Source organism: Gasterosteus aculeatus, chromosome 20 (assembly GCF_964276395.1).
Source record: "Gasterosteus aculeatus chromosome 20, fGasAcu3.hap1.1, whole genome shotgun sequence".
In the NCBI taxonomy this organism is placed as follows: Eukaryota; Metazoa; Chordata; class Actinopteri; order Perciformes; family Gasterosteidae; genus Gasterosteus; species Gasterosteus aculeatus.
The window spans coordinates 6,488,324-6,511,995 of NC_135707.1; the positions used below are offsets into that span (position 1 = coordinate 6,488,324).

The window sequence follows — 23,672 nt, forward strand, 5'->3', positions numbered from 1 at the left end:
CCCTGACCTATTGTGGCCAAATAAAGAGTGAGAAAAAGTTATATTTATGAGGTAAAAGCAAACAAAGAGCGAGGAGTCGTTTTAGAACTTTTCATTTCTCTCCAGGGAGCGGTGTGCAATCACATCTTTACAGTTTATTATCCCCGCTTCTCATCAATCTCTCTCCCATAATATACCCAACCCCCCCCCCTCCCATAATAATAAATATTACACAATGTTTTCACCCACAAAGGCCATGCACAGCGTGGCCCACATGCTTATGTAGCCGCCATTTTCAGTGAAACTCAGAGAGAAGGTGTTGGCGGGGTGGGGGGTGGGAGGGGGCCAGAGAGGTGAGATATTTTCACATCATCGAGTTGACTGACTGAAAATTAACAAAAAAATAGAAAATGAATCAAATAAAAAGAAGACGAGTGATTCAAATTAATCTTACAAACGCACACGCACACACACGCAAAAAAAAAAAAACAATACTGCAAAACATATACTGCAAAACAGATTCCCTTTTTTCGTCTCCGGGGCCTACAGAGTTGGGGTTGGTCCTCTTTGTCTGGGACGTCCGGATCAAGTCAACCGTTAATATCCGGCTCTGTGCTGAAAGAAGAGCGCGAGGCACCCAACGTGGAAGAGAAATGACAAACTAGAGGTACGCCAATACATGAAAATGTAACATCTGAAATGGCGAGGACTCATGAACACAGTCTCTCTCTCTCTCACACACACACACACACACCAGTCATGTCAAAATCCTTTGTTTTTCGCCTCTACACATGATCACTATTATTATTATTATATACTACTTTGTTTGAAACATTCAAAAAGTACTAGCATTGCTATTGTCCATATTGCTGTGACAAGTAGTGGTTGCAGCTCCTCTTGGTCCGTACTCTAACAGCAAATCAGAGCCACACAATGATCCAGAGGGGGCGGGACCTCAGGCGGAACGTCGTTGGTAATAATAATAAATACTGTCGGTCAAACTTAAAGCCCTACCACAGCACTGGGAGCACTGGGAGCACTGGGAGCAGTGGGGGGGTGTTTGAGATTCATCTTCAGATGTATAATTTACATCTAAAAATAAAGCTGAAAACTAAAGTGTCTGCTCTCGAAATGTTTCTCGACACCTTTTTGCGACGCGTGTGTGTTTGCGGGGGGTGCTGTGGGGAGCAGCAGCCTCGCTCGCTCCCCCCTCCCAAACACACACACACAGCAGGGGGGGAGGGGCGTCTCCCCCTCTTTATAGTTTCAGCAGGCGTTCACTGTGGAGGCAAACAGGTACTGAGCTGATCTCAGAACCAGGAGGACCCGCCACTTTCCAGAATCACTGATCCCTCTGAAATGGAACAGAAGTCTGTGATAGTCATGAAACGAGCGAGGGTGAGGGGGGTGGATGGTCTACGTCGGCCCACCAGTGGCCCGTTTCCATTCACTACGTAAAAGGTGACTTGCAGCTGTAGGTAAATTATTGCTGTGGTTCCAGTCTGAATGAGTTCACTGAAGTCGTTACTGGTTCCGGCCATTTTCAAGTCAGTCAGGTGAGGAGAATTGTGGGTAAAACGCCCCCCCCCCCCCCCCGCTCTCTCTTATCTTATCTTCCTCTTCCGCCCACCCGACCCCACCCTCCTCCTCCTCCTCTTGCATGTCCCACTCCTGGTTCTTCGATTGAGGAAATGGGGGAAAAGAGCAAGCTGTCTGCCGACCCAAGTCGACCAGCCTCTCTCTTTTCAACTCTACCAGTCCCACATGGGTGGGCTCAGAAGTGGGCCAGTCAGGGTGGGGGTCGGGTGGGTGAGTGTGGGGGGGGGGGGGCGGGCTCAGGCCTCAGTTCCAGATTCTGACAGGGTCTGATCATCGTTATCGTCAGGGGGATCCTGTTGCGCCTCCGTGACCACGATGCCCTGGTGGAGCTTTTCCAAAGACTGCTTCATCTGGGAAATAAACACAGACAGGGTGATGGGGGGGGGAATTAAACAATTAAGTGACAATCCAACAAATAAGAAGTTTGCTTGAGACATGAGCTTTCTTGCAGGGGGAATGTTGAAAGCTTGTATATATTGACACACACACACCTGGTCGAGAAGAGTGACAGAGGACTGCAGGATCTGTTGCCATTTGTTGAGCTGCGCCTGGTGAAACTGCTTCTGCAGCTGCAGGACCTGAGCCCACTCTCCAGCCGTCTGGGGCAAAGGACTGAGGAGAGGAGAGAAGAGGAGAGGAGACACGTGTGGAGTGAGGGTTCTTATTCGGTCCACTAGGGGTCAGCAGAAACAAGCTGTGAACTCAACATCGGCTCATTTGTAGACAGTTGTAGATTCACACACCCAGCAGATACAGAACAATATTTATTGAATATAAAAAAAAACACTCTTTTGCATGTTTCACACCTCAGATCCAAGAATAACTTCAATACAGAGAACAGAGTTCACATCCGTGCGCTCACCTGTCGGCGACGGAATAGGAGTGCCACGTCTCCAGTGTGTGGGCCGCTCTCTCCAGAGCGTACAGCTTGTAGAAGAGCAGCATGTTGAGAGCAACCAGCACCACCAGACTGACAAAGAGGGAAGAGAAACGGTAAGGAATGAACGGCAAAATGCCAATAAAGAAATAAGCCCACAAATATTGGGATTTTATCGCAACTCTGCACTTTTTCATGACAGGTTTTATTGCAGGAAAATTCCACCCAGAGACAAAAAGGTCATTTTTGTAAATGACTACCGCAAACGTTGATGTAATAGTTCAAAGATGACTCAACGATTACACAAACTGACACCTGGGACCAGAAGGCCAGCATCCCTTTTTTCCCCCCACCCATTTGATCAAATCGACTAAAGACGTGATGTGACTTAAAATGGGACTTTGAGAGTGAAGCAGGGCGGCACACGTAACGAGAGGGAGTTGGTGTCCGTTGCTGGTAATAAATGACAGGCATATAGATGGATACCCATAAATAGGCGCAGATTGTGTCATATCTGCGTAAGACAAGACTTTGCTTCATGTTCAGAGTATCAGAAGGGTGGATTTTTCCTGAGTCATCACATAGTTGTCATTTATGCAGCCAGTGGAATAAAATCAAAGCCTCTCATACGAACCTGATACAGATCCTTTTCATAAAAAGGAATCGCAGAAAGGAAGGAAAAAGAAGAAGAATAGCAAGAGAGGCATAATGAGGCAGTTAGTAGGTAGAAGATTGATACCCAAGTGTCTGAATAAAGGAAGCATTCAGATGCGTATTCAACAAAGACAACCACACGAAAAAAAGAGATTATTAAAAAAAAAAAAAAAAATAGAGTAAAAAGGAGAGACTTTAAATTAGGAAGAAAAAGTGGGAAAGGATGTACAGTTTTACTAAAAGGAGCAGAACCACATGTGAGGACACACACACACACACACACACACACTAATGCGTTAACTGTGATGATTTAGGGTAACCTCAGAAACTCCTTTTTAAAACATAAATGCATATGATCGGTATGCTGTAAAAACATGTTTGACTTACATGAAGCTGACGATGAGGAGGATGGTGGATATACTATGGGTTCCTCCTCGAGAGCGCTCGCCCAGTTTAATGTACTGAGCACCTAAAAAGAACAAAAAAACACCACAAGGGTTTAGTGATCAGTGTATTTTCTATGTCTCAACAATCATGTTCATACAACAGATTAATTTGGGATTTGGACCAGATTTGAAAAACCCTCCATGTGTTCTTTGACATCCCATAATGTTCAAGGGTCTCCAACTAATCCCATCCTTTGCCATTTACCAATAGATTTGAAATCCTACTTCAACCCTTTGATTGAGTGACAGTTGGATCCCCGCCCCCCTGCCCAAAAAAAGATTGACTGAAGCGTTTCCGACTCACTAGTTTCCCTCCGGTCCCTCTCCTCCCCGACTCCTCTGTCCCCTCGGTCTCCGGAGCCCAGGCCCCCTCCCTCCCTCTCCTTCTCGCCCTGCCGCCGGGAGCAGCCGCGCTTGCGTCGCCGCAGGGCGGGCGGCGTCTTGGCGGCGTCGGCGCCCACCGCGTCGCCCGTGGTCACCACGGTGACCTCCGTCTGCAGCAGCGTCTCCAGCTTGCACACCTCGCTCTCTGCAGAGTGAGAAGGTGGAGGAAGTGCTCAGGAAGAAGCAAGAATCGAGGATGTTGTATTTCACTACAGCAATTTTAATTCTTAAACTGCACAAACGTTTATTCTTTTAGCCGGTTTAATGTTTTATTGTTCCCAATTCTGGTTTTTGCCCTATGTATCTATTTAATAGTTTTGTGTGAATTTGCCATTAAAAAGGGGAGGGGGGGTAAGCTGAATGGATCTGTGCGTTCTGCAGATCTGAACCAGAGAAGGCGGAGCTTGTGACTCACCCATGTGTCTGTAGTACTCCTCAATGCCGCTCCAGGTGTTCTTTTCGATCAGTGCTTTCACCAGGCTCCACGGCTGCTTCCGGTAGCAGATGTCTGAGGAAACTCTGGGCAGGAGGAGGAGCAAACAACCGCCGCTTTCAAAGCACGAACGCAATGTGAGACGCTGAGATACAGAGGCAAAATAAGTGCACTGCAAATAAGACCGATGTCAAGTCGAGGTACGACGTTAAGGCCAGTTATGTCTGAGAGGAGAGAAAAGTGGAAACAGTTGGTGGGATGGGGCAGGCAGAAAAACAAAGCTACCTGAGCCGGCTCTTGTGCTTGCTGATGGAGGTGAGGTTGTATCTGTGGACAGTGTAGAAGTAGTCCTGGTAGGGGATGCCGGAGGTGATGACCTCAGAGTCCACCACGAAGCACTCGCCCCGGGCGCTGCTTTTATGTAACGTCTGCAACACAAAAAAGGGAGGAGCGTTAGTTAATGGGGTTGGTTCGCCCTTGACGTGTCTGATAGTTACGGCTTCTTTGATTGGTAGCTGCTGTAAAAAAAAAGGCACAAATTTGCGTCTTCACAATGGCGCCCCCCCCCCTTCCTCCCTCCCCCCTTAACCTGGGAGAGCAATGTGGTCCAAAATATCTGTAATTTTATCAAACCGGCAATCTGACATTCATACCTACTTTATACTATGAATAACCAGCTTTGTGGTTGGTCTGATCTCCCTGATGCCCCCCTCCCTCTGATGATACACTATAAATATCTTCCAGGACACACTGAGTGTCCCATTATTCAATCCTTTCCACGTCTCTTCCTCTCACGTAACCTGCTTCATTCACTTCGGCAACAAAACCTACAAACAGGGTTCATACACATTTTGGCCAGTGGATTTCCATGACTTCAAACTAAATTTCCATGACAAAATAAGGGAAATCTCAGTGTTTACATGAAAAAGTGAGAAAATGTAGTATTTAAACTAAACAACGAGAATACCAAAGCATACAGCGTTTCCCCCACCATTTAATTCGGTATCAAGATGTTATAATTATACAATTATCCACTATGGATGAGTATCGTTTGGGGTTTTCCTGATACCAGTGCTAAAACAATACTTATAAAACATACCGGTGCCTAAAACAATACTTGTTTTCCATATATTATCCATATTTACTTCAAATTATGGACAATACATGAACTGTTAACAGTTTACAGTAGACATACAGTCTCTGTAAGAACCAGAAGTGTATGTATTACTTCATTGGAATTTTGGGAATATTAATCATTTAATTTATGGTCATTGTGCAGGAACTAAAGATATGTAACTTGTATTGAACGCATTTATGTTGTATTGAAGCTCCTTGTGTGTCTCCATGTATTGACGCCGTGATTGCAACACAGAAGAGCTGCATTAGGCACAAGAGCATATTGTTTATCTGCTGTGTGACAGAATGTAGTAATTGTATATTATGGTGAAGCATTGCAGCATAAAATAAACACAAAACGAAAAGAATCAAATGATCTCCTGTCATTCGTGGAGGAAAAATTCACGTGTCTGCATCTTAATACGGCTCAATGACAAAGAACACTGAAGCAACGCCGCCACGCCCTCTGTTTACAACTTGGAACTGCTGCTAGCAGACGGGCGGCGCACGTCGGAAAATGTCGGTGTCGCGTACAGCGCCGGTGGCCGAAGAGAGACGTGCTGCTCGGCATGGTGGCTTTGCTAGCAGTCGCCCTCTGATGGGGTTTCTGTAGTAGCTTCGCTAGCAGCGGCGCAGTGATGTCTGCTTCCTTTAGCATGACTCTCCCATGTTTAAAATATATCATGTTCCGCCTCCACATTACTTACATTCTGCTCGTCACGGGTCTTTGTCGTAACTCATGAGATGCACTTTTCCACATGTAGCCAACCACGGTTAAATCTACACTTCCCTGACACTGGATGATTCTTAAGCTACCGAACTTTTCAGTTAAGGCGCGTTTACACAGCTTGAAATCAAAAATGTATCTTTATCTCGTTCGTGATGAAGTACGAGTGCATGAGATCAATTCCCCCCCCAACATCAAGCACATCCGACCACAGAGGAAACGACTCCGATTAAAAGCTAGATACGCGTTTCTGTGAAGGGACAGACCTGGGTCTCCACCACGGGGGCGGTCTTGGGGCCGAGGGGGTTGTTGAGGGCGATGGTGTAGCTAAGCACCCGGCTGGTGGTCCCGCTGCTGCTGTCCGGCTCCCACTCGCCCACCGATAGGTCTGAGAGAGTGAGAGAACATCGAGTGAGTCAAGAGAAAACAATGCAGGAATTCCCAGAACATTTCTCAAAAATAAGAACAGGAGAGGTACAGAATGTATGAATGAAAAAGTAGATCGTAGACTAGGAGATTTACAGAGGTCGAAGGGTACAGGAGAGAAAAAATACATAAAAAAAAACACAACAACAAAGAGGGTCATTCCACACTCCTTCAAACAAAAACAAAAAAAAGATGCTCCAATTAGAGCGATATATTGTACCCCAATCTGGGTGGTCTCCCGACCAAAAAAGTCCCCAATTTAAAAATGGTAGGTAATGAGAAAACAGAGGGGCAAAGACAAGAAGCCGTGATGAAGGCTGGTTAACACGGCGTAAACAGCTAGCGTGGCTACCCTCATTAGCAGCACAATAGAGAGCAGGACACACAGCCTTTGAGGGGAGGGTGATGCTTCACTACTTTTGTATTCATCAGGTAGAAACTGCATCACAGCTGCTTCATAAGAGCAATAAAAACTACATACAAAAAAAAACTAATTAGAAAAACTAATTGACGTATACGAGAGAGATTTTTTTTTTTTTTACTGCATAACTAACATTACAGTAACAACACAAATCGGTGCTCTGAGTGCACCTTAGTGGGAGGAAAGGGCTGGACACAAGGACTGCAAACGCGAGTGCTCTGCTGTTTAATGGACCAGTATTTTCAGCTTCATCTTCTGCCAATCTGCTGAAGTAACGTTCATTGGCAATCAAAAAAGAATTCTGGTTCTTTCTTTCACCCACAGAGCTGTGAATCGCTCCTTACTTTTGTTTGAAAAAACCTTTTCTGCGCTGCCGTGTGGAAGGGAGAAGAGGTGGACGAGTCCACTAAGCAGCAGAGCAAACACAAACACCGGGCCCCAACCGCCACCGTGTCAACAGGAAAAACTGGCTCCCCGGTGCTTAATGTTGTGAAACAAGTCAATGCAAGTTCAGATCTGTGAAGCGTCGGTTCAAAAGATCCAATTGAAAGAAAAGTATGTATACCTTTACAAATCGATGGGAGTGTTAAGCAAAGAGAAACTGCATCATATTCGAGTGGGTGTTTCACCAACCAGTAAAGTGCCTCTGGGAGAAGAGGTGCTGGATGAAGTTTGTGTCAGCGGAGAAGAGCAGGTCGTGCAGCTTGTCCACACTCATGCGGAGCGCGTTGTTGATGTGCAACCGCCCGCTCAGGTCGGCGCAGAACGACTCCACTTCACCTGGAAATACAGAAGAAGAAAAAACAACAACAGACGTTACAAATATTTCTATCTGTTGTATGAAGATGGGCAGTAGATGACTCCATGCTAATGATTGAAAGAGCTTCCCTGCAGTTACTGTAGAAGGAAGAAGAGGTGCAACGAAGCAGAAATAAACAAATCATGCACAGAGAACAGGACGAAGAAAAAAAAAAAAAATAGAACAACGAGGGAAGTTCACGGTCGGATTAAAGCAAACAACTTCTAACGAGCAAATTAAAATACCCATAGTGCAATCTCTTAAATGTTTTGCAACAACAACAAAAACGTGCCTCTTTGCGGAAATAAAGTTGAGTTCTTGCACTATGACCCGTGACTCATAGTAACCTACAGAACTAGTTATGTAGAAACCTTTTTGCTCTTTGGAAAAGACGCTCAATGGTTTAATGGGCTATCACAGTGTCGCTATGAGCGCTGGCAGAATTGGGTCAGGATGCACACTTTGTCTGCGCGGTGGAAAGCTCAGGGGGTACAGTGCGGGAGAAAGAAAAATAGTTCCTACGTGAAATATCTCCAGCAGTGGTTTAATAAATGCTTCGACAGGTAAGAAGAAAGATAATTATCTGGTTATTTTTGGTGAGCTGTACCGTTTCTAGCTTACTTTGGAAAAGTCTGATTCATGCGTTTTACCCTCCTGAGTTCACGCAATTACATAAAGTGTTTCAATGAAAAGTATTTTAAAAAAAGGACAAAAAAAACAAAGCTACCAATAAAATATATATTTGTACAATCTACTCTAAACCTCCAATAATTGACACACTCTCGTCGCTTCTGGGAGCCCGTGTTCCACACTCACTCTCTTCCTGCGTGTCGGAGGAGTTGCTGGGGTCCGTGGGCAGCTCCTCGTCGATGGTCACGTCCAATGAGGAGAGGTTTCCCAGACTGGTGGTCGTCGGGGGCGGCATGCAGTTGGCCGACTCGGACAGGCTGTCTCCTCCCTCTTCCAGAGTCTGAAGCAGCGAGGGGAGCAGTTAGCAAAGAGGTCTGTCGAGCAATCACCCCATTGTCATATGACTTGAGCGGAAAGAGGCCTCAGCTGAGCGGGCCGCGTGTAAACCGACGTACCACTGCAGCCCTGCAATTAAACCGGAGACTGACATGCAGTCAACACAGCACACCATTTATTCACCTAAGCTCGGCTTGATCCCAACACGTCCAAATCAGCAACCCCAGCAGCCGTTTGAGCACAACTGATCGATGAAAGGACCGACTACTACCCAGTGTTACGCGGCTTCACCTAAAACATCTCGTATTTCTGGTCTGTTTCACTTTGTGTACTTGCCGTTCGATGCTGACGTAATACGTTATTTTATCCTTTTCTAAGCTGTGTCGCTATGCAAACAAACCTGCCGTATTCATTTTTGTAATCTGACATCTGATTTGAATTCTAATCTAAAGTAACAGACTAGCTCACTCCCCAATCTTCTATTAGGGTCCCAAGAGACCCTGAGCGCGAGCACACACACGACCAGCCAGCCCCATTTATATCCACATGCACTGAATGAGTTAGCAACTGTACATCAGATGAGCTAATCAAATGCAAAGTGAATCACAGCTGGCTGGATCCCACGATTTACTCTGCATCGCACAAACGCAGGACACGATCAGTGGAACATTGATTGTGCCACAGGAGCGCTTCTACGCTAGTCGTTTTGTGTAACTTATGACGTGAATACTTCTCCCTCTGGCGCTTTGGTGTTTGACCCACATCTACTACAGCAGACATCTAGTGCACACGAATTTAGTGATTAGCTTTTTATCTTTAGTTATGAGACCCAAAGCCAAAGAAAGGTGATGGATTTCTTTATTCAGTTAATCCCCACCGTGTAGCTCGCCAGGTCTCTGCAAGCGGCAGGAGCAGACGTACATGTCCGTTTTTTTGTAACAACCCGTATCAGGCGGTGCAGGTCTTTTACTATTCTTGCTTCACTCTCTTGATCAAGAAGCCAAAAACAAAATAGGACATTTAACGATATCGCACAACTCACGAAGGAGGCGGCGGCAGCAGAGGCCGACATGTCGGTGGGAGTGGTGGAAGGCAGCGAGCTGTGGGAGCTGGGCGGGCTGGGCTCGAGGGGGTCGGAGCTGAGTCTGCGTCCCGACGACGAAGGCACCTCTATGGGCAGGCAGGAGGCGGAGGAAGGGGGCGAGGAGCCCCCGAGGTGAGTAGCCGAGGGGTGGCTGGCGAGACCGCAGGCCAACAGGGGAGGGAGGGAGCTGCCCAAGGAGGTAACCGACACGGAGCTCAGGTCGAGCAGATCCGTGACCGACACGGAATCGTCTCCCGGCCTGGGGAGGGAGAGGGAGGAAGAAGGACTTACACAGAAATCCTCGACCCAACAGGAATACTAAGCACACAGAAAAGAGAAAACCGCAAAAAAAGGAACCCCTTGTTTGGTTAAACTAACCCCTCATGCAATATGTATGTCAGTTGGTCTGGTGGAAATTGCACAAACATGCAACTCAACAACCCGATGAAGGTGGTTTTCTCCACCTGCTTTGTCGCTTTCAGCAAATAAAACAGACATGGCCTCTTTGTCTATAATACTAGAAAAGTATTGGTTGACAAAACAAATGCTTAAATATTAGTGATGGTGAACAATAGTCCCAAAATGTCCGATAAATAATGCATAGTAGTATTTTAAAAAGTAAAATGTGTTACTTATGCATGTAAAAATGACCCAAATAAAAAAGACCAATTACGTAAGACTACTTATGAGAGAGTTAAGAAAAAAAAAAAGTCCAAGTCAAACATTGCATACGTAGTGCCGTGATATTAGTAAAGAAAACAACTCGCTCTCCGCTGCACAGCTTTGGAGACTCACAGTAGGCCGTTCATGTGCTCGGTGGTGGGGGAGACGTAGTCGTCGTCCTCACTGGTGAGGCCCAGTTCGGTGCCGTAACACTGGTGCACAATGTGCCAGAGCTCTTTGGGGGAGAGAGACTGGAAGATGAAAAGAAACAAAAAAAAAAAAAAAAACTTATTCAGCAGGATATCAAGATCAAGGCTCAACCACTACATCAGCATAATGAGGGTCATGAGTCACAATATACTACAAGCATTGCGTTAAATCAACATTCTGCTGACTTGCATTCAGACAAATTCCATCGTTCAGTTTAAATTGACCATTTAATGATATATCATTGAAGCCTTTTGTTTGTTAGCCTTAAGTCGATCCCGCAGCCATGTGCCATTTGCTTGGCCGCTGTCCAAATAAAAATCGCCTTCAACCGAAAGCAGCAAATAACAGTGATTTGAAACGGTCCTCCGGGGACCATTTCCTGCTACTTGACACGCTGCTCTATTCCGAGATGATAACTAGCAGCCACGTCACCGCAGGCAGGCGGGTGGGAGAGAAGATTGTACCTTGTCCAACAGGGCGTTCTGCCACAGGCGGAAAATCATCATGAAGCTGCGATCCCTTGCTCCGAAAGATGTGAAGAAGTGCTGAGAGGGGAGACGACAGTTGGACAGGGAGGAAAAAAAGGAAGGAAGAAAGAAGATAAAAAATGATTAGACCGATGGTTTCCCCACTTTCGGGATGTTTGCTTTGTCACAGAGGAGATAAACGTCGAGTCAGCTCACTTCACACTGCTTCAAAAACAACCAATCAGATACAGCAAACAATATCAGCAGCTCACTTTTCATGCTTTTGTAGCAGCAGTTAACTTTAATTGTAAAGGATTGTGAATGTGCTGCTACACCATAGAAATGTGCTTTATTTATCTTCAGTTAACAGGCTGAAAATAAAAGTCTGCAGCTTTTTGAAAAGGGGCCAGAAGTTATGCTGAACAGCGTCGGAGCTCGAGGCCGACCTTCTCGTTGTCAGTGCTGATCTGGATGGCGTTGGGGATGAGCTTGGCAGTCTTCTCCTTGGTCATAGAGGTCACGTCTTTCAGCAGGATAGTGATCTGTAACGAGAAGGAGGGAGATTTACTGTGTGTGTGTGTGTGTGTCTGATACTCTTATCTCGAAACGGCCCGAGCTTATCGGCATTGAACTGCAAACAAGTGCATTAAAACTACTCCTTATCTGATGGCAGGTGCGACATTAACCAGCTTCACCGCAGGCCTTTGACCGATTGTGCGCGTGCAGATGTGTACACAGTGTGCGCACGGCTTACAGTGGTTTCCCAGCGGAAGATGTTGCTGTAGAAACAGAGCCAATTCTCCGACAGATAGAGGCGGCCCTGAAGCAGTATGTCCTTCTGCAGGGCGCAGGAGTAGTCTGCGGGGAGAAACAGGAAAAGAAAAAGGAGGTCAGCCGAAAAGAGACAGACAGCTTGCATCAGAAAGCCGTTTTAACAAGTCAAGAGGTTCGGTTTTTAAGAGACGAAGGGAGTGCGAAGGGAATTTCATCCTCCCGGCGAGTAGCTCGCCTCGGCACGCTCACCAACTATAAGACGCTCGGTGTCAGGAAGCTTCTTGAAGAGTTTACGAAAATCTTCGTTCCGTTGTTTGTACGTGGGACTGAGAACCTGAGGACCGAGAAGGAGAACCGTAATGGTATCGTGCTTCATAATTTAACCGTGCTGAGAGTTCAAATAGACCAGGGGCCCTTCATGCATACTCACATTGTACCAGCTCTGCATTTTCTGTAAAAGGAAAGAAAAGCATATTTAGTAGTGACATTTCGCCGCAAAAAAAATATCCATGTGCACTAAATCCCACCAGTCCAGTTCCGAGACTGCACTTTTTATGTAGCTTTCAGGCAGCTTTAATACAATAAGCGGTTCCATTCACAACAAAAGCGGATGTGGGAGCCTAAAAAGAACCTTCAATCATACAGAACCAGACAGGGGAGTAAATGCACAACCAACGCGCAAACATTCGGCAGTCCGCCGACATCGCAACAGCTCGCTCGTCTAAAAAGGGAAAGCGTACTAAATAAACATTTACATTCAGTCAACGGTGGAATGCCATTGACGAGATGTTTGTCATCTGAGCCTGAAGATTGATTTCAGATGAAGCTCAGCAGCAGAGTGTCGAGTGGATCTAGTTTAACAAATGGATTGACTCATGAAACATTAAAATAGAGTTAAATGATGGCCATTGTGTTTCATAAGCTGCTGCAGCAATAAATGGGTTGATGCCATTTTTAGGCCTTGAGAAACATTAGTTTGGAGCTACTCCTGCTTTTTAAAAAAAGGCATACAACCTCTGAATGCTAAATAGGTAAATCACTGCCTCATGAGTATCAACTGCTATGTTTTTGGAATTTTCTTATTCTGAAAAGTCAAACTGAAAATGCAGATGCAAGTTAGAATAGTTTTTAAAATCCTGCCAGAATAGTGCAACAGATTTGTAGCCCGTTATCAAATGTTTAAGATTCAGCTCATCAGGCAAAGCATTTGAGTCTTTGACGACCTCACAGGGTTTGCAGAAAATAAACGCAATGGGATCCCATGAAAAGGATGAAAGTATTCTACTCACACAGTACATGTAGCAGGTTCTTAGTCCTGGTCTCAGCTCTCAATACGAGCAGAGGTTTAGTCCTGAACACAACAACAGTTACTTAATAATCTGTTACCTTGGCATTGCGGCTGAAGTGGCGAGACGCAAGCGGGTAGGCGGAGGTGAGGGAGGAGGCAGAGGGTATGGAGGGCAGGGGGCTATCTGAACCTCCTCCTCCTCCTCCTCCTGCGCTGCTCTTCTCTCCTCCTCCTCCCCCCCCCTCCTCCCTGCTACCCCCGAGGACCCTGCGCCGCAGGGAGGGGGAGCTGCCGGGGGTGCTGCGTGGAGAGTTACTGGCCGTACTGGAAAGAGGAAAAAAAAAAGGAGATATATTTAACACACGGGACGACGGTTCAGACCATTCTGCTCTGACATCGGTGTGGCATCTCACTCGGACGACTGAAGGCCAAAGAAATGCCGGGTAGCGGATTTTAGACTCTTCCGAAAGTCGTTCAGTTAAATGGTCTGAAGACCGGCCAATCAGGAAGGGTTACGGAAAACTAAAGTCTACCAAGAACTTCATTTGAGGAATGAAAAAGCACAGCAATTAGAGACACTTCTGAGAAACATGATTGATAACCGCTATGAAATTAAACTACAATTTCAAGACCACGCTAGATTGTTTTCCATTTATTGGATTCAATGAGATTCACCGATCACATCCAACGACGAGCCTCTGGGACCCGGCGGCATCACTGGGGCTGAGAAACGACACGTGTGACCGTTCGAACTGAGCCAAGTTTTGATTTGAACGCGCTTCAAATCCACAAAATCCCGTCCCACTGCAAACGGACGCAGAATCTGTGTAGAGAGATTAGACTCCAAAAACACCAAACCACAAACTCCTCACCTAATTTACGCCCTCTGAGCAACATTTCTCTCTCCACTCACGCATACCAAACCGCCTCGATCCATAGATGATCCACTTTGAGCCCCAGCTTCAGTGATAAGGATTACTGTACCATGGAATAGAGAATAATCTGGGCCGATGTTCTTACTTCATTAATGCATTTAATATGGATATTGTCTAAACAACGTTGTAGTGCTACGCAAGTGCATAAGGTCAGACCTAATCAAATGCTGCATCGATCTCAAACGCTTCAGAGGGTCATAAGTGGTCAAATAAATATGAACTTTCTCCATATGCAGCACAACAACCTGTTCCTCACGTCTACAACAGGTGATTCGGTCCATTAGGTGAGATAAATGGTTAAAAAAAAATAAAAACATGTCACGAGTACAACTCGGACCCAGTCAACGCGGGAGTTCAGTGACGGGAAGCAGAGGAGTCAGAAATGATCGCCTCCTAAACGCAAGACACAAGAAATTGTGTCGTCACGTTATTAATTACAGGCAATTAACAGAGCAGCCACAGAGACTAATGTACCAGTCTTATTTGTCAATTCAAAAATAGCTATCGGCTAAAAATACACAGCAAGGGCAATCCAGCATCAGAGGCAACAAAAAACAACAACAAAAAGGAAGATAAAGTAGAGTCAGCCTTTAACAAGTAAGGAATAACAGTATCCCTTTGAATTGGTCTCAAATAGACACACAACATGGTAGAGACAACCAAGGCGTGAGCAAATCATTTACTCTAGAAGGGTTTAATGGACTACTTTAAGGATTAACCATACTTTTACGTTGTCAACTCATGACAAGATCACAAACATCCCCCTCGTTGACTTGCAGCGTTGCCACGACACTTTGAACCAACACAGAGGAGGAAAATTCCCAAGAAGCCAAATCCAAAAACTTCAATAAACGGAGGCCACAATTCGATTGGGCTGCATTCTGCTTTGGAGAGACACTTCTGACCGTTTCTCCACCAATTCTTCCCTTATCGATAACGTGACTTCACGTCACATCGTTTCCCCGATCAGGAGCTCATTAAGAATGCTTTATTTAAAAAAGGACAATTTCCATTGTCGTTTTCACACATAAACAACACGTTTCACCGTCGGGTGGACTCGTTTCCTCCAATAGGAATCCCTCTTCACCACGGCCCGTCAGACACACACAAGGTTATTCCACTAATAAATGCACAACCCGCTGACAGCTACGTGTCCTCGTCTAGGAACAGTGAAGACAACCACCGCACGAGCACGTGAGACAAACGAGACGTCTTGTTCCAATACGGACTGCGAGAGCGTGCACGGGTGGAGGTCTGCTGTGGTCAGAGAAACGGGGAGGTGGGGTGGGGTGTGCACACACAGACACACACACACAGCTAGCACTCTGCTAATAGAGCTAGCGTCAGCCTACACACCTGCTCGTGCGCGTGTGTGTTTGCACGAGCCGGGTTCCGTCCCCGTGCGTGCACGCAGTCGGACGGATTTATCAAAGATGTGACTCACGCGACCACATCGGAGGAGCGCTGTGCGCGCCGCGCGCCCCGTCGCACCGGGAGGCTCCGTTTGTGTCACTTACTCGAACATGTCCAGGGTCGCCGGCGATCCAGATTATATCCGCAAAAAGGGAGGGGGAAAAACACGCGTTGCCGTTACCTATTGTGTCAATATATAGTGGTCCTGGTCAGTGCGTGTGTGTGCGCGCGCGGCTAAAGCAAGCCAGACGCTACAGGGGAGTGCGTCCGCTCTTGTGCCTGGTTTTCCTCGCTCAGCCTCGGCGTGGATATTCCGCCCATCGCCCACCGTCCCGCGGTCGGAGGCTTAATTTCTCATCGTCGCCAACGGGCCTTCCACCCCCACCCTCCCCCGCGCACCTCGCCGACCAGGTAACGGACGGTCCGCGGCTCCCCCTATGCCCGTTAGCAGGACCCGGTAACGGGCTGCAGTTTCTGCGGCCACCGGTAATCCTTTGCAACAAGGGGGAGGGGAGAGGAGGGCAGGGGAGGGGAGGGGAGGGAGGAGGCGGGCTGCATGTGCTGAGCGAGGCCTTGATGTGAGGTGGAGCTCAACCGGGGGAACCGATAAGGATGATAAGGCAAACTGAAAGGTTTTATCTGAAGAACTTCACGAACTCGATGTCACAAGAACATTTAGCAAGACAGCTCCTGCTACTTGCAATTAGCTCCTTCTACAGAAGGGGAAGTCCTGGCTTTGTATCTGCTTATTCCATCCCGAACAGATGTTTAGAAGGAGCATCAGCAGGTGTTTCTGCAGGTCACTTGTGAGGATCTGCGGTGTTCCCAGGTGCTGTGTGTTTGAAGGTACTTTCATACACCAAGAGGATTCTTTGAAAAAAATATGGTTTATCAATAGGAAAAATAAATTGAGATTATAAAAGCTCTCAGTCTATATGTTCCACACACAATAAATGCATTTCTTTAGTTGATACCTTCAGCTAGAAGCCCTTTAGTAAAGAAAAACAAAGACACGACTGGCATTTTGAAAATACGGAGCCCGTGGTGAATCCACCTGGACGAAGCCCAGAGCTCACGCAATCCACCAACCCTCAATCTCTCCGTCCAACCCTCTGGATTAGAGTCCACGTCGTAATCCAGGCTGGACTGAGCACGACCGACATCTCCACCATTCAGTCCCCCTCTGTGTAATCTGTCCACCAAATGGCCCACCATAAAGTCGCGTTTAGCGGGCTGGGTGGACAGTGAGAAACGGAATGCAGCAGAGAAGAATAGCCGAAGGAAGTGGGTATGCAAAATGCAAAAAAGGTGCTGCTCGAATGCCTTTTCCTTCCTGCCAACAGAGCAAGATAAAAAGAAGTACGTCAGGGACTTAAGGGAGCGCCCAGATCGGTTTCTTTAAAATGTTAGGATCATTTTTTAGATTATAGCGTCTTCTAGCAAATACAAAAGCGCCTCAGATACGTACACTATCCAACATACATAAAACAAACATACAAACTGAAGGATATGACTATCAAAGCGGATTATCAAAACAGCAAATACAATGACGCTGGAAATTAAACACGAGCCAGTCACAGTAAAATAAACTCCAGCCCAAAAGTGGATCAATAATCAGAGTGAATGTAAACAGACCAACTGAATACAGACTGTAATCCACACGGATACAGTGTGGCAGAAAGACAGAGAGGTCACCGTTACAACCAATCACAATCAGTCCCCGGGTCACTGCGCCGTGGACTGTTAGACCTTGTCCCTCTCTCTACATGTATAAACATCATAGTTATGTAGAGTTGTGAACTAAAAACACCACCTCCAAATGATTGTAGTTCAACACACACCAGGTTTTAACCAATACACGACACACTGGCAGGACGTCCCGCTATCAACCGTAATTCTATAAAAAAAATACACATGACCGTGACACTAACTGGAAATCAATTTCCTCTACGCACATGCAAGTCCTCAATTGGTTTGTTGTTGTGTAATACATTAATTTGAGTGCCAAGTGTAAATAGGGGGATTTATCCATATGATACGTATGTTTTTGGTATGCATATCCCTTTACAGTAGTTTCCTGGGGCGTTACTCCAAAAATATTTACCAAATATTAACATATTTAAATGAAAAAACAAGGACGGTGTCATAATATTTAGGGAGTCAGGATATTAAGTTGAATTAATTATTCAGAAAAACAGTATAACTGGGTCAATAAAATGATGTGTAAATAAAGATGACAAGGGCACAGCTGTTCATATGGAGGACAAGGAGAGAATCACCCTCAGCTATGGTGCCCAGACCAGCCTCTGATTGGACGCACATGACATCATCAGACTATGAGCACACTCCCATTGGCTGTCGGTGATGTCATGCTTCGGAAGAGGGATAAATGGCGCACGAACCCCGCCTCTAGCTCCTTAGGACTGATCCAGCTCTATTTTTCCCCCCTCACTGACACAACAGCGGTCTCACTTTCTTTGTGTACAGTTTATAGAACATTGCAGTTATAATAATTGAATCTTTCCTGTAGGGGTTATTCTATTGTTTTGAAATAACAATCAATTGGAGGCCTTATGATGTAGGTTTTCTACAGGGTAGCAAAGGCCAATTCATCACTGAAGTTGAACCAGTTCTGGCCTCTTCTTTTTACCTCCAGTCATATATTAAACACAATTCAGTCGGGATTTTAACAGGGTAACGTGTCCTCACTGCTTTGAGTTGCTAATTAACTCCACACTGCTCCAAACACCTCACGTATTATTTGAAATAAGTCAACCCAGAATAAATCTGTCCGATGTAAAGGCTTTTGATTCTTTCACCAACATGCGCAGATGACTTCTCACTCTAGGGAGTCATTGCAGCCAAATCTGGTCTCACAGGGCCTGAATGCAAATTGGCTGAGGTTTTTCCAGAGCTACAGGCGTGGAATACCCATGAGACTGGCAAACACAGTGCTGGCAGTGTGGTTGCTTGGTTCTGAGCCACTGAGCACGATGCTGGAAGATAAGTGCAGATCTTCCAGAGAGAGAGAGAAAGTAACAATTGAATGAATGAACATCAGGCTTTATGAAGGAGAATGCAAACTCTGCACAGCAGGAAGTTTATTCCACTATTGCTCACTGGGTGATTTCTTTTAACCGGCTGGTTATGTGGGACGAATCCAGCACACTAACCTGCAGCTCTCCCAGTCGGAGTCTCTGCTGAGCAGGCTCCTGAAGGACCACCGGGAGCGCCGGCTGGGAGAGGGACTGCGAGACCAGGAGCGCGGCGGTGGCAACAGGAGGTCCAGTGAGGGGTGTTCCTGACCGTGCTCCTCCCCTTCCACCTGACTGGCCACAGAGGGGGAGGGCGACGGGGTCCGACATTGGACGGTACCCTGACCCGCTGTCTCCTCCACTACGATTTGAGGCGCTTTCCCCCACGGCCGCTTGGGAGCGCAGCGCGGCTCGTCCTCGTTGCGCTTCTTGCCGCGGGTCCGGCTGCGGTGGGAGCGACCGTGGCGGCTGGAGCGTGGCGCTCGGGGGCTCGGGGAGCGAGACCAGGACTCTGTGCCCGAAGACGGTGGCAGGATCGTCAGCGTTGGGACGGGATTGGGCTGAGCTAAAGGGATGCCCTCTGGTCCCACCGGAGAGGACATCATCATTTTCAAAGCTTTCAACGATTTATTTTTTCTCTCCAAGGTCAAGGGCGACAACCAATCAGCGTTTGTTGCATCTTGAGGGTTGAGACTGAACCATGAGGGACCCAGATGGATGGTTGATATTTTAGAGACAGGATGGCTAAACAAAATCAAACCCTCCCTTCGGGAAAATAATTTTAAGCCACAGTAGTCAACCGGTAAAGGGGAGTCAATTATTCTTCATTTCCAGTGAACAAGAAAGTTTCTTCATATCAACCAAGTCCAGTCCGCCACAAGTGGTTCAACCACAAAGCAGCGCACAAGTCAACAGGGTTGTAAGGACATTGGGAAGTAGTCTACCTCATCAGTTGTCAGACCTTTGAGTTTATTGGCCAATCCTTTCCCAGTCTTTATACGCTTGTAAAGCGAGAGAAAAAAAAAAAAAGAAAGAAAATGCTCTAGCGTCCCTTTTCTGCATTAACCTCACGAGCTTCAGGCCTTCTTCTGCCCGACGTCCCTCCGTCTGTGTCGGGAAGTTTAGGTACCTGAGGAGTCACAAGAGCAGACACTTTGCATTCAAAGAAAGCCTGGCCTACACCAGACTTACTTTTCTTTAAAAGTCTAAATTGTTTTGCTTCCAAACTAAAACGAATGACTGCGTGACTTTGGCTATTTCTGTCTGGTCTTTGATACTTTATGCCCAGAATGCTCCCGTTCTGGGAATTATGAGGTATCATGTGATGATTATGTATGCAATGAAACTGTATTCCCGTTAGAGGGAGCATCAATAGGATTTATTTATGGAGAGTAATCTTAAATGGGTTCTTTTACCCGGGTTTGGGGAATTGCCCGTCACTTTAGCTCCATATTTCCACACCATCTCCCTTCAAGTAACTCAAGAAAAACAGCCTAAAATGACTGTAAATGACACCAGTCCCACAGAGTGAAATGTCAACTGCCGCTTTGCGAGGAAAACCATCAGTCTGATCAGGAAAAGATCAGACGACTTTTGACAAAAAAAAAAAAAGCACAGGCTCCATATGAAATGTCCTTTCTGGACAACCACACAATCCCCCACAGCCACAGACGTGAACAACACGCATTTCTCGCGGCAAATAACACAAGTCCAACTGCCCTATCAAGGTCATAACTACATGTAAACATACTGCAGTTGTGTCCTCCAACAGGGAAGGTGTGTGTGTGTGTCACTCCATTGTTTGCCATCAAAGCAGACACTTCCAAGGCAAGTTCCACAAGCACGTCTAGAGTATTTGCGGTGATCTGTTTGAACAAGACCAATCTTGGCACCGACTTGTTTGTCCTGAGTAATCCACCATAATCCCTGCTCTCGGGTCCAAGCAAGCCTGATCTTCTTTTTGCAACAAAAAAAAAACAAGAAAATACACACACACACACACACACACAAGGGCCAAGTCAACGTATTATCGCACAAATGTCTCAAACGGACCAAGGACATTTCGGAAGAGTAAGTACACGTTGTCAGTGTTGAGGAACCGCCGTTGGTGTGATATAACGTCACATCCCAGCGGTCTGCTACACAACATCGTTGTGTATCTGTAAATGATCTGCAGTTACGCCAACAGCCCGATGTCCGCTGCGCAGTTCGGAGGAACCAACGAAACCGGGTTTAACACAAATGGCACAGGAGGAGAAAATGAGAAAACTTTGCAGCGCGGGGAAGACGCGAGTCGGATCTCCTACCTCCCATTAGATGAGTTTCCTCCGTTCCTGTTATCTTGCTCGGCCTCGAAAACCAGCCGGGCGACGGTGCGGGGAGTAACGTTAAAATCCACTTTTTCGCAGGAACACATCAACATTCTTGGTGGCGTAAATAAATCATCTGCCGGCTGCAGCTAACGGTTAGCCCCTAGCCAGCTAACGCTAAAAGCACAACCAGAGTTTAGCTCACGTTACCCCCCCGAACTCCGAAGGCCGACAGCTCACAAAAGATGGCTAGCAGGCTTTAACCGCCGGCACATAAAGTACTGCGCCGACGTCTTTCATTTTCACTTTAAAACCACCGCAATATAAAACACTGTTGTCAAGCGAAATGTAAAGCTAGAGAGCAATGTTAGCTTAGCATTACAAGCGCATCGACGTAAAACACAACACTTTTTATGTCAAAAAGTGAAATGGAACTTCAGACCACTCAACGCGTGGGGGGCCGGGGGGATACGATCGGTTTTATAAAACAAAGCCGTGTTCCTTTAACGCAAGTATAATAATTCATGAAGATGAGAATTGTTTTTTATTATGGAAATAAACAATTAATATGTAGTTAAATGTACAAAACCAACAGTAAAATAAAATGACTACCCCTCCGACCAACTTTATGGTACGGTCCGAGAAAATAACTGTTCGGGGGATGTGGCGAAAGAAGCAGACGAGTCAGTGTTTGCATCACACAAAATCACACCATTTTAAACTTTAAACCATAAAATACGGACTGCGATAAAACAAATCCTCCACGTCGCTTGTGTATTTCCCAGAGAAACACATGAAGCAGTCCCGTACCTTGTCAATAATCGGATATCCATACAACAAACATGACGTCACCTCAACTTTTTTGTTGCTGTTGCCGTAAACAACACGATGTGCACTTACACACTTAAGTGCTTACAGGTAAATCAATCGTTTAGACATAATTCCTGAGCTAACTTGAAGGGAGCTGCTGTGTGATGGAAATCAATGGGCATTAATGTTGCGACCCCTTGCGTCCAACACGGTTCTATGCAGTCGTTAACCTGATCACTTTTCTCATCACCTACCTCACTGAACTGCTTTTAAAACTGTACGTCAGGATTGTAAGTCTATGCAAGCTTAATAATTGAAGCGTTTTAGAAGTAACAACACTACAGTGTGGCATATTGTGCATGGCATTCAGGCCCAATCATCTCACCCCTCGCCTCTTCCAGCAGCATCACTTCATAAGGTGCCTGGGCTGTTAGAAGCAGGGTGCAGCCTGTGTGAGATGGAATGTCCTCTCCTCCGGGACACATACGGCTGAAGTTGAAAGCAAATTAAAATACACTTCTTATGAACTCGGAGATTATATAACATAAATGAAAACTGGGTTCAAACACACCCATTTATTATACAGAGAAACATACGTTCTTCTTCTTTTTTACCATTGATTCGTTTCTTTAATTTATGTTCCAGATTTAGAGGGAATAATTGTTATTTTTCCCATTCAAAATAAGGTGTCTCGATTATGAAATTGGTGTCTTCAGTTAATTAAAACTCAAGGTAAAATCTTAAAATAACTTGTTTTGCCAAAGATATTCAGCTTTTTATCACATAAGAAAACATTCATAAGATGCAGCATGAATTTGTGCTGATCAATTAATTGATTAATTGACTGATAACTTGCGGATTTAGAAGAACACAACATTTTTAGTCTACCGCAAATACGACTTCAACTTTATTGAGTTCTGGTACCAACCCTTTGTACACACTTCTTTTAGACTTATTTCCATAATGATGAGCCCTCGTGGTACCACACTTTAAAAAAAACCACATTATGGCAGAATCTTCACATTCTAAAAACTAAACCTCGGACGCTATAGAACAGAGAAATTAACAAGAGTTTTCATCACTATAAGTAACAACACATATCCTGAAAACCGGTCGTTGGAGTGTAATTGCCTTTACCCGTCCGTCCCTTTGTGATTTTCTCCCGGCAGCTTTCCTCCGTATCCCTTTTTTCCCAATCGATGGCAGAGCATCGCAATGACTTTGCGATTTCAAAATATTCCCCACGGCTCCACCCGGGCATCGTCCGGTCTTATAACTCCGTGCGACCGCCTCCTGCAATCAACACGTCACCGGCCGGAAAGGAACCGACGTCCGCGCTGCACAGGTTCCAAGAGGAGATGTGCAGCTGATCTCCTCGGGCTGCTCGGCCAGGGAGGGTGGGAGCTGGTGGTGGGTGGGGGGGGGGGTCTGGTGGTGGGAGGAGGTGACTGGAAACTCGATCTGTGCTAAAAATAAAGAAAAAACACGAGAAGAGAGGTGTGTCATTCCCTGTGTGATGTAGTAGGATGCAACCCCCCCCCCCCCCCCCCCCCCCCATTATGACCACATGTCAACATTTCCTTGAAGCCCCCCCACCCCCCTCTCTTCTGTGTACCCTCGCAAGGTCTTTCTCTCACCCGCTTCTGGACACGTGTGTAAATTTCAAGATTGATTGGACAATTTTTTTTATTGTCACAACCCTTCAGAGGCTTTATTACCACAAGGTTAAAAGAGGCGAGGCCCCTATTAAATGCTTCACTGTGTCATCTGGTTACAGCTCATGACATAAACACACACACACACTGCATACTCAAAACTCAAAACTTTTTCTTTCCTTTTTTTAATGTTTGTACGACC

At 46.0% G+C, this 23,672-nt stretch overlaps 1 protein-coding gene across 5 annotated transcripts; it reads right to left on the reverse strand.

Moving 5' to 3' along the window:
- Window positions 1-76: 76 nt before the first annotated feature.
- Window positions 77-23,225, reverse strand: gramd1a (GRAM domain containing 1A). 5 transcript variants are annotated; one of them, XM_040166466.2, is made up of 21 exons: window positions 22,953-23,225; window positions 22,201-22,304; window positions 18,835-19,825; window positions 13,412-13,637; window positions 12,456-12,476; window positions 12,275-12,359; window positions 12,006-12,109; window positions 11,698-11,793; window positions 11,249-11,329; window positions 10,707-10,825; window positions 9,870-10,170; window positions 8,678-8,831; window positions 7,696-7,842; window positions 6,482-6,603; window positions 4,658-4,800; window positions 4,355-4,458; window positions 3,860-4,084; window positions 3,497-3,578; window positions 2,441-2,548; window positions 2,070-2,190; window positions 77-1,928 (listed from the first exon to the last, which is right to left on the reverse strand). In XM_040166466.2, exons 3-21 carry the CDS (start codon window positions 19,302-19,304, stop codon window positions 1,815-1,817), a joined length of 2,823 nt encoding a protein of 940 aa, XP_040022400.2. In that variant the 5' UTR covers window positions 19,305-19,825; window positions 22,201-22,304; window positions 22,953-23,225; the 3' UTR covers window positions 77-1,814. The 5 variants fall into 5 exon arrangements, 4 of the variants coding, with proteins under 4 accessions (XP_040022400.2, XP_077950880.1, XP_077950881.1 ...); XR_013453640.1 differs by having other exon boundaries at window positions 1,814-1,928; window positions 2,441-3,345; XM_078094754.1 differs by lacking the exons at window positions 22,201-22,304; window positions 22,953-23,225 and adding an exon at window positions 21,003-21,393.
- Window positions 23,226-23,672: the final 447 nt, after the last annotated feature.